The sequence below is a fragment of the Pelobates fuscus genome, chromosome 12 (assembly GCF_036172605.1).
Source record: "Pelobates fuscus isolate aPelFus1 chromosome 12, aPelFus1.pri, whole genome shotgun sequence".
In the NCBI taxonomy this organism is placed as follows: Eukaryota; Metazoa; Chordata; class Amphibia; order Anura; family Pelobatidae; genus Pelobates; species Pelobates fuscus.
Window position 1 is genome coordinate 99092001 of NC_086328.1, and position 11922 is coordinate 99103922.

The 11922-nt window shown below is 36.3% G+C and overlaps 1 protein-coding gene across 1 annotated transcript in view; it reads right to left on the reverse strand.

The window, feature by feature from the left end:
* The window catches only part of LOC134578521 (mucin-5AC-like), a 108167-nt gene that overhangs the window by 21581 nt on the left and 74664 nt on the right, over positions 1 to 11922 (reverse strand). Inside the window, exons 10-13 of the mRNA XM_063437505.1 lie at positions 10593 to 10719; positions 5759 to 6014; positions 2600 to 2646; positions 2069 to 2169 (exon numbers count right to left, since the gene is read on the reverse strand). Of these exons, the coding sequence (XP_063293575.1) occupies positions 2069 to 2169; positions 2600 to 2646; positions 5759 to 6014; positions 10593 to 10719 (531 nt within the window). The remainder of the gene's footprint in view (positions 1 to 2068; positions 2170 to 2599; positions 2647 to 5758; positions 6015 to 10592; positions 10720 to 11922) is intronic.

The following is an 11922-nucleotide window of genomic DNA, read 5'->3' on the forward strand; positions in this document are numbered from 1 at the left end:
TATAGCAGAACGTTTTAGTTACTCATTTATGTATACCAATAATGAACTTGTATTAATGGTTCAAACTAAGTGCCGTAACTAGCTTTCAACAGCAGTGATTTGAAATAATAAGAGTAGATAGTAGCGCTATGATGCCATGCCCCTCCCCCCCCCAGCCCTCCCACTCAGACCCTGTTTCAATATTTTGCAGATATTCCCCTACATGTCAGATGGCAGGTGTTTTTGACCCCCATAGGATTTTTATTATATTTTTTTTTTATTTTTTTTAATGTGATGGCTGGCTAGCAAAAGCTGGCTATTCGCCACATAATTAACACTGACAGCACTAAGGGTTTTAATTATTTGCCCGGACTATGCTATTTTTTCATTATCATATTAATTTTTTTTAGCTCTTTTTCTAGTTCCTAATTACCTTCAAAAATAAAATAAAAAAAGGTGTATTCAAGATGGGGTTTTACTATAGTTTTATAAAAGGGCAAAATAATAGCTGAATCACATAAATGTATATACAAAATTATGCAATAAGGTGGTATACCAGACTTTTTTTCCTAGTCTACTGTCTATAATTATTCCAATAACCTTCATATTAATAGTCATCCCCAACATAGCTCCATTACATGTATAAATAGCTTGTAGATTCCTCATAACTTTGCACTTATCTACAGTGAAGCTTGTCTGAATATTGAATTAAAATTCATATGTGTGTATATATTAATAAACTTATTTTACCTTCTATAGGAAGGTGTAAAGTTGACACCTAGAGCTTAAAGAATTAAAAATATCTCTATTGCCTTTGATTTCTTTTACGTTGGTACACACGCCTTGGGTATATTCACTAAACTAATTCAATTTTTGATAAATAAACAATCAAGCAGCAATATCGAGGCTAAAGGGGCTGAGATTGAAACAAATCAGTAGGTTGGATGAGTTAAACTTGGTTATTTTTATAACGTTTTTACAACCTGAATATTAATTCCTCATTACTCATGATTGGCATGTTTGGAAAAAAAAAATTCAACTTCCTGCTACATTTTCTTGAGCTATTTCAGCTATTTACTAAATTTGACTAACATTCCACTCTTTTCAATTTTATGGCTTACCCATTGAAGAAAAAACTTTGTTAACATAAAAAGAATATATAAAAAGCTGTGTTAAAGATGACAATATTTATTTATTTATTTTTTTTTTTTTTAAGAAGGGTGATGCTTAAATAAACTCTGAATATCTGCCCTGAAATTGTAATTTGGGTATCCATTGGGAGTTAAATTTGTTCACTGCTAACTAATATGTGTATTCCATTAGGAAACATTTGCAGTTCAATATACTAAAAATTGTAAAAAACATTGTAGCTGCTAAAATAAAATAAAAATATTAAAATATTTAATATCACAGATTTCTCATTAACGTCTAAGCATTACTCAGCTTAGTCAGATCAATCTTGATGTGATCTTACAAAATTTCAGTAGATAAGGAACTGAGTGATTTTGCTCAGAATGTATGAACCTGAACCTGAACCCAAATTCATAAAAATTAAAAAAAAAAAAAATGTTAATGAAAAACAGCAAAGTAGTGGAAAAGAGTAAATAGAGAAACGGCATCTGAAGCAAAAAAATAAATCAGATTTCCACCACAAACAAAGCTGGAATTTGGATTTGAATTTAGGATTTATATCACAGTACCAATCTTTAACGTAATTGTCTTTTGTTTTTTGTATAGGCACACCTAGGATACATTTTGGACAGCAAAGGAAGTAAATCTTCCTCCTTTGACAGCACATTTTGCCACAACTCAATGTGTGCAGAAATAAGTAGGGGAACACCATGCATCATCATCTCTGCAATGAACATGGAATTTCATGATGCTTTTAATATTGCTTAGAGTTCCATATATGTATATGCAAACAATTCATCCCAGGCTTTAAATAAATGTTGTTATATATTTATCAATTTATTTCATTTTATTCTAACTAAAAGTAGCTTGTTATTCATGGAGTCAGAACTGTAATGATGCTCTCTTGACAAACTGAGACCAAACCTAGATCAGGAACCACAACTTACTAACAACTTACACATTGCATATCCAGAGTGTGGCAACTTTTAAGGCATTCTAAACCCCTGGTGTCAGGATTCTGATCATCACAGTGTATGTAGATCTTCGGAGCAATGCAAACTAGAGCAAAAATACATTTTATGGTTTTAATGACATACCAAACACTTTATGAACACAACAGGTCAGAGATGTAGTCACACAATAATATACTACTAATCGTTGCAGACCTACTCAATAAATTCATAACACAGCAGCATAACAATTAGTAGATGTAGCAAATATGACACAATGTGTGGCTTTTTCAGGCAGTCTTACACAAAAGTCCTTAAATAAAGCATATTTTTGCAAGGGCTAACGTTGGATAACAAAACGGCCATATGCTCCTAACCAGTATGTTGGATGACATGAAGAACATTTTTATTATAGCATAGGTATACTGATCTTGGTATAAGTAAAATTAAGTAAAATAGATAAATGCATATTTCAATATAATATATAATAAATAATAATGGGAAATATGGATATTCTGTTTCGTTTTATCATTTGTTACCTGAACTTTTTGGTGCATTGCAGAATAGTTTCCCCATAGTACAGTTGCTGTATTTGAAGAAGAAAAAAAAAACATTTTAAAAGTTTAAATGGGTTCTCTACAAAGTTTCTAGGGTTATCTATAAGTCATTTTTCTTTTGTGAGATGAAAGGCCATGAAAGTACTTACTTGTGGAATTAATTCTGCTACCAGGAGAGATAGAACACAACCAGCAAAAATATGTATCTCTCCTATCCTGCCTCCTCATTGTATAATGTCTACATAATCATATATCATTGAGTAAAGGAGAGAATGATGATATAAAGGAAAAAAATATATAAAAAGGCTAAGTAAAAAGTAACTAAAATAATGGTACCCAAAAAAGGATAGGGTTTTGTTATATGCTTTTGAAATACATGTGCATGTTAAAGTAAATTATAAGTTTGGATACATTTATCTTTTACTTGATATCATGGTGACAGTTCACAAATGTTCTTAAGTGTAGTATGTATTCTGAAATATCGGTGGACATAAAGCATCAAAATATGGGCTTAGTGGAGTTTTCTTGAAGAGCATAAGTATACAAAGAGACTACCTTGTAAAGCTGTCTTACTAAAACCCTACTATAAAACATCACAAGAGGTGACCGCTAGACTTGACCATTTGGTTTCAGCCACATGGTTTGAGCATTTGGTTTTAGTCACATTGAAATACTTCCAACAGGCTGGTCACCTGTTTGGACAAATTGTTATTTTCCAAAGTGCCATATTAACGTATGACTGACTAAACTACTAGCGTGATGACAGAACATGTTCATTTGAAGCGGTATATGGAGTTAAACCCATGACTCCAAAAAAATACATTGATTGATGGGAAAAAATATTTTAATGGCTAGGGGACAGTCACTTAATATTTATATTATGTATACATTTTGCAGAACACAGATTGGCTCATTTTAGCAATCTTTTTTGTTTGTCCAAATAATTTTTCCAAATAGTTTTCATGGATGATATTCAGATGAGCTAAACCATCAACTGAGCAAGTGTCAAAGGTCTCAAACAAAATTTAATTTCTGGAAAAGAATGATTAAGTTAAACCAAATTTTTGCTTTGGTCTAGTGGTCACCTATCTAAAAAATTTTAAAATCTGAAAATCAAGAAGCTTGATTTAGGCAAAAAAGTAGGCTGAGTATAATCCTAGACCCATGAAACCTCATTTATGGTATGTAATTCCTAAAGGTTACATGGTTAGGACAAAGAAATAAAAAAAATAAAAAAGTCTGGATAAATAATCAGCATGCACTAATTGGGAGAATGGCTGTTGGCAACACAAAGTGCATGATGGGGACTACTAATCTCTGCACTGGTTTGGAAACAGCATTCTGTTATATACTAAGGGGACTATTTCTTTTGACTTTTTTCTTTTAACAAATTTACTACAAATTTGACAAACATTTGTGTATGGAGTTTCCCCTAACATGGAGGAGCCTGCTGGCAATGGGGGTTGTTTACAGCCAAGGTTTAGCAATCCACCCAACAGAGAATGTTGGACACTTCTTTAATAGCAATAGTCTTCATTTATCCACAGAGAATGAAATAAGATACTGTACGTCTGTGACATAGTTAGACAGAAATCAAATTTAACTGATGCAATGCAGATTAGGCCATGCCTATTGAAAAATGATGATCTCCCAGAGCATGTGGATAGAAATCGCTGCTGTCTTATTCTGATGTGACTAAAACCTTTAAAGTCAGAGACACCCACTTACACAAATCCCCATACATAGATACATGTTGACATATATAACTACAACCACAACAAGCTTCGGTTTAGAAAGTTAAATCACTACAAGGAAGTTCAAACATATTTATTTAAGAGCATTGGTTTGGAATTATGATTGTGCCTTCTTTTCCATAGCACAAGGAAGAAAATGGGTTGTGTATGAGAGGAAATAAAAAAAAAAAACATGTAAAGAAGACATCCTTCAAGTCTACCATGGCTGGAATAGTCCCACCTTGGTTATGATTAATCTTCCAGTGTCTATTAGTTACGCAATAAGCTATTTATTTTCTTCCTTCAAACTTGATATTAGAAAAAATTACATGAGTGTAACATATTTGACCATATTATTATTATTATTATGTTATTATTTATATAGCGCCATCAATTTCCGCAGCGCTTTACAATGGGTGGACGAACGGACATGTAATTGTAACGAGACAAGTTGGACACACAGGAACAGAGGGGTTGAGGGCCCTGCTCAATAAGCTTACATGCTAGAGGGAGTGGACTAAAGTGACACAAAATGTTGGGAGCTATTAACAGTTTAATTGATACGCTTTTATGAAGAAGTGGGTTTTTAATGATTTTTTGAAAAAGTGGAGACTGGGTGAGAATCTAACGGAGGAGGGAAGCGATATATACATATATATAGCCATATACATCTACTGACATCATAATTAATATATATATCAATACATAAAGCTGTTCATCCAAAGAACAGGGTTGTATGTACCATCATTAAGCCTATAGGACAGGGGTTCTCAACTTTTTTTAGTTTATGTCAGGGGCTGAATTTATATGCAAAGCATGGCTTGGCTGCCTATTCTACATTAACATTTGCTGTTAATATTTGTACTTTTTTGTTTGTTGACAAATATGGATTTTACAACAATATATGGTTTGATGACCATACTGTTGCTACTCAGTCTTACATTTGCACTGGAAACAATCTATAAATAAAGAATAATAATAAAAAAAAAAAAGAATACACCTTAAACTTTTCAAAGTACCAAAAATGTCTCCACAACACTGAAGAATGCAATACTGTTACAGTAAACAATGTATTGTAGAAAATTGCCATGGGTCTGATTATTATGATGTTGCTGTTCCTACTAATGAGGACCTACTAAAATTATGTGGATCCTCACTATTGCATGTTGATTAAGAGGTTAAGAACCCATGTCTAAGATCTATGAAAATATGCTAATATTCAAATAAATGAAATGTCTTTACCAGTTGAAAATAAATTGTGAGTATGCATAAAAATATGAAGGACAGGATTAAAAAAGGATGCAATCTGTATTATGGCAGATTAAGCCCTCACTAAGATATGCACGTGCAAGTCATAGGCAATTTCTCCTTACATTTAATTACTTTAAAGCACCTAAGGAATACATACCATGTTAGTCCGTTTTCATTGATTGTTTCTCCAGAGGGAATAGGAGTGCCTCTAAAATAACATGGACACTCAGCGGCCGGAACACATCTGCCAGTATCGTCAATGTAATTTCCTTCATCACAGGTACAACCAGGCAGTGGATAAAAGTGTACGTTGCAAGACATGTCGAGTTCACTGAGAGAGCGGCATGTTGGCAGGCAGGAGGTTATATTAAAACTGAAGACTAAGTTCTTTGGACACTTCAAGATATATTTGCCTAAATTCCAAAAAAAAGGTAGACACAACACAGTAAGTATTGAAGAAATTGAAAGAGGGATTTCTGTTTTTTCTGCTTCTCAGTAGATGCATTTTCCATTGTACATTCTAGATTGCACTAATGTGAGAAATGTCAGACAATGTTTATTCATAGTTGGACTGATTTGCCATGAAACAGTATTGCTAAACATCTCTGTATGAAAACATATATATATATATATAAGCTTATATTGTTGGTGTTCAAAAGCATGGTGGTCTGTTTCTAAACACTTGAGTCTCCCCCTCCCCCCTCCCCCCCCCCCCACCTCCCAATTCAGAGAATTGAGTTGGGCTATTATTTTTCAAGCTAACATGAAGTTGAATTGAAACTAAATATGTCTCGGGTATATTGCTTTTGAAGGCAAAATGATTTCGAATTGCTGAAATTCTCTCACCAATATTGTTTTAGGTATCTTTTACATATAGAATTTCCACTAATATTGTCAGGATACCACCATAACTTAAATAGGTTTGATGAATCGATAATGTCCAATAAATTGTATAGTGCAGTTCTAAGCTGTTTAGAGATTTAATTACTCTATTTCTGCAGAACACACAGATACCACCCTTGTTTATGAATCTTTTTTTTCATAGCTTATGTTCAGTGCTGAAACCAGTCCTCATGACCCACCAACAATCTGGGATTTATGTATTTCACTGTTTTATTCCAATGGAGATGCTGACAAAGCCTGGACTGGCAGTGGGTCTTGAGGACTGGTTTGAGAAACACTGGTGTAGAGCATTGTCCCTTGCCAGCAGTCACCTCTGTGATATAAGATATGAATCTTACAACAGACTTTAGAAAAGCTTGCAGACTCATAGTTCATAGTTCATGTTTGAGAGCCATGCTTAAAGCGTCACTTTTATGATGTACTTGTGGCTGCTCTGTGTCTCATTCAAGACTGTGGCCTTTACACTCATTAGGTCCTGACCTTCTTCCTTCCAGCTAAATTTTGGGTGAAATCATCCATTCATTGTGCGTAAGTTACAGGTCTTAATATACATAGTGTCCAGTTCCTCTCTTGGCCAGGTAATTATATCAGCTAGGTACCTGATTACTGGTAGGGTGTACGTAGTAATAGCATGATTTTTGTTCTTGCCATTCAGCTGGGACATCAGGATCTCTCTTAATCTCTGGAGATATGTAAATGACTGTTCATTTCCTACAATCTTCTGGTACTTTAACTCTGCCCTCCTACTTTTTGCTATCATTCTCCCACATTTATCTAGTTGAACAACATTCCAATGTACTTGCCTTGTATCCTAATTAGGCGGATCAGTGAGTTAATGCCCTGCTCATTCTTTGCATACAGCATGATGTTTTCCATGTAGGAGATGTAGAATTGGTGGCTGGCTGATAGTAGCTGATCTCTATACACACCCTTTATTAGTGCTTCTAGGAAATCATGCAGTGTTCTTAATTTCTTTATCCAGTAGGAGTGGACAGGGGCGGACTGACCACTCGGGCACATCGGTCATGGACCGAGGGCCCGAGGCAGTCGGGGGCCCGGATGCACTGATATGGTCTAGATGGGGAGATCGGAAGATCTCTCCATCTGACCCGGCATAATTCTAGTGTCCTTTGCAGGCCTCTGCTGGTGTAGAGCCTGCAACCTATTGCTATACCCTTTTCAAACTCCTCCCACCAGGGGCCCGGTCGAGCACTGTATCTGCACATCAGACTGGGACCCTTTCCCCCTGCAGTTCCCCTACCGGCAGCTGAATTGGGAGGAAGTGATTACACTTCACTCACACTTCACTTCCTCCCATCGCATACAGAGCCTCAAGTGGAGGATTGAAAGATGGAAGCTCCTGGCAGCCGATTCCTATCATCCCCAGCAAGCCCAGCCCTCCACTGGACCCAGAGAAGCCATCCTCCTCCTACACCAAAATGGTATGGGGACATGAGGTTGGCTAAGAATGTGGTATAGTAATTTATTTGTGTGTGTATATGTTTCTATGTGCATCTGGCTGTGTGTGTCACATTGTGTATATCTCTGTGTGTGTGCTTCACTGTATGTATATCTGTGTGTATGTTTCACTGTAAGTATATCTGTGCGTATATGATCTGATTGTGTGTTTCACTGTATGTATATATGTGTGTATATGATCTGACTGTGTGTGTCATACTGTGTATATTATCTGACTGTGTCACTGTATGTATATCTGTGTGTATTTGATATGACTGTGTGTGTCACTCTATGTATACCTGTGTGTATATTATCTCTGTGTGTGTGTGTGTGTGTTACTGTATGTATATGATCTGACTGTGTGTTCCACTGTATGTATATATGTATGTGTATATGATCTGATTGTGTCATACTGTGTATATTATCTGACTGTGTGTCACTGTATGTATATATGTGTGTTTATATGATCTGATTGTGTGTATATGATCTGACTGTGTGTCGTACTGTGTATATTATCTGACGGTGTGTCACTGTATGTATATATGATCTGATTGTGTGTATATGATCTGACTGTGTGTCATACTGTGTATATTATCTGACTGCGTGTCACTGTATGTATATATGTGTGTATATTATCTGACTGTGTGTGTCATTCTGTGTATATATGTGTGTATATTATATAACTGCTCATATTCACACACAAACACTCTAGTCCTGCATCGATACACAGACTGTCCACGTTAATACAGACAGACATTCACACACCAGCCGTCTCCTTCATTTACACACACAGCTGCTTCAACACAAATGCATTTTATATCCCTTACTTTACATAGACACAAGCACTGCACACAAATACACTCCTACACACACTGATACTTTAGACGAATATACTTCTGTATTCACACAACAAAATTCCATAATAATACACTCCTGCATTTAATCCCAATAAATAAATCTCTGCATTCACACATCTGTTCTGCATTCTAATAGAACACTGCCTGCCCATCATACATGTACACTGCATGCAAAAAAAACTCCTGCATTTTATTTTCACTGGCACTACACAAAATATCCTTTGGGTTTTACACATATCAGCATTACACAAAATTATCCTTACTTTGACGCACACAATAATACTTTGGAATTGCATATAAATACAATATTGCATTAATATTCTTGCGGTAAAACAAATTATCCCTCCACTGACACATAGTTTACTACATTCAAATATGTTCTTGAATGCACACATATTGGCATTCTACAAACACATATGCATCCATAATAGTACAATATGCAAAAGTGTCCATTGACGATGATTTTAAATGCTCAAATGCAAACATGCAATCATAATCAGCATTATAAGCAACAAAGGTAATACCCAACATTATATGAAAATTATATTTAAAATTTATCTAATACATATATATTGGCCTTCAAAGGGCCCATGACCTAATTTCGCCCGGGGGCCCAAATGGCTGTCAGTCCGTCCCTGGGAGTGGATCAGTCAGGTCCTACTGCTGACCAACTCGTCATGTTAGATTTCTTATTGTTGGATATCTCCGCCTGTAATGGTGTGTGGTTGCTGTTCTAGGAGCATGTAGTGGTTTGCTTTCAGGTCTAGTAGCCACTGCTACTTGATGTTATGTGAAGCTTTCAGATTGAAGAAATAAATAAAATTTATGAGGAGACTATGAGTGCAGATGTGACGGTAGTCACCATTACTGGGGGCTGAAGACTGACACTTTATGGAGATCCTCAGATTACTCCTATGTTTTAGTCACTCTGTACCCATTTTAGGTACAGGGTGTGTAATGTTAGTTAGTTATTCTCCCCCCCCCCCCCTTTCCTTGTTTTTTTTTCCCAGAAAGGTGTTGTCCCATTGTTCCAGAGACCCTTTTCATCTGCTGTATTTTATTATATGTGTTTTAGGAGTTTTCTTGTATTATGGGAGATAATTGTATTAGCAAGTCTGTGTGTATAACAGGTAAACAGAAGGGAAGAAATTAGCTTATTATAAAATAGTTATTGTGCAATGGATCTTAGTGTCAGGCAGGTAATTCAATTATGGATTCTTGACCTAATTCTGTCCTAGAAACTAAGACTCCAAGGATTGACTTGTATTATTTGTGTGATGACCCCCTGTAGTGATTACTCCTATATAAACCTGTGGTTCACTCAATAAAACCAGTTCTACTTCACCCATCACTAAGTCTCAGCTAGTGTTTGGGAGAGACAGCTATACAGCTATGCACTCTGCAGGAGAGAGTCATCACTTGAAGCTAAACCGAGGACCCTGTTCCAGGGTGGGAAACTTCAGATACACCGTGGCCAGGCTGAAGTGCCACGGGTGTCCAGGAGCAGAACTGGGAAGCGAGCTTGATGGAGGTGCCCACCCGTGGTCCGTCACAGCAAATATATTTTCACTGTTGCATATTTGAAGCCATTATCTGGCCCTCTGCAAGTTAACTATTTATGTTTGGCACATGTGCAATGTTATATTACTGACTGTTTAAATATATATACACTGTTATTTAAGTTAGTGTTCTTTTATTTTCATTTCAGTAAACGGACACAAGACTGAACAATAGTATATATTTAACACATAATATGTGTTATGATGTACTTACCACAAGCTTTAGCCTGCCAACCTTTTAGAATAATTCCTTTAATAGAACAGGCACGGTTGTAAGACTGGAGTGCTGCACACATACAGGCTTCACTGTTCTCACAGGAACAAGCGTCAGTCAAACAGTTCTAAAAGAATTATAGACATACATGCATTAGGTCCAAGTCATTATGATCATGTTGTACTTTAAACTCCCATATGCTGTCTCAATTGTTTTATATATTATACATTATTGCATGTATGTGTATATAATAAAACACATAGATGTTGCTGTGGGGAGGGGCTATGAGGGCTGAAGCCCCTGATGAGGAACGTCTTTATACTGGATCTATATAGGTAGTAGAGAGGTCATGTTTGTTGTTATTTTAAATTTTATATCAGTCTCAAAGTAATCTTCTGATAAAAAAAAAATAAAGGCTACTAGGGGAGAAGGGATGGCCCCTGACAGGAGAGGTGCTTGGAAACAGAACTTTGCTTTATTCCACTCTATTAATTAGGTAGCATAGCGAAATCACATTGTTCATGGATGTGCAGTATGTGCTTGTTTCTGGCTTTGCTTTCATTGAGATCCTGGAGAGAATCACTTGCTTTTCATGTCTAGAAAGGGATAGACATATGATTTGTCAAAACAGATCCTCACATTTCTGTTAGTGTAGGGGTTATCAAGTTTTGCTTTGGACTTAAAAGAACACTATAGTGTTAGGAATATAAAACAGCAGTCCTGACACAATAGTGTCCCCACACCCCACCAACCGTGGTAGCAAATAAAGGGTTAATAGCCCTTTCTTCGCCATCTGATTCCAGAGCCAATTTCTCTTGGTGCAGGATCAGGCTTCTATTCCGACAACATCCCATGAATTTGGTAACCTAATGTTTACACGCAGGAGGCCTTCCCCACAGGAAAGCATTGCATCAATGGTTTCATATGGAGTTTTTTGAAGCTGTTGGACATCCTCATGCAATGCGTGAGGATGCCCAGCATCATTTCACAGAGTAAAACTCTGTGAAACACCAAGATGCACCTCTAGTGGCTGTCTGCAATTAATATTTATATTGCAGGTTTAAGGGGACATGTACACTTTACCCAGACCACCTTCTGAAGTCTAACAATGTCCCTGAGAGAACACATTAAGATTTGAAGGGACACTTTAGACCCTTAAAGCACGTCAGTTAATTATGTGTGAAGAGTTTGTCTTCTTTTTTTCATTTTACAAAAAGTGCAGGTCTCTATAGAACTTGGCACTTTTATAAATGCTGCGCTCCCACCTTTCCCCCAGCCGTCAATCAGACAATCTGTCCTGTTACTTCCTGTTCTTCAGCTCAGTAGTGGG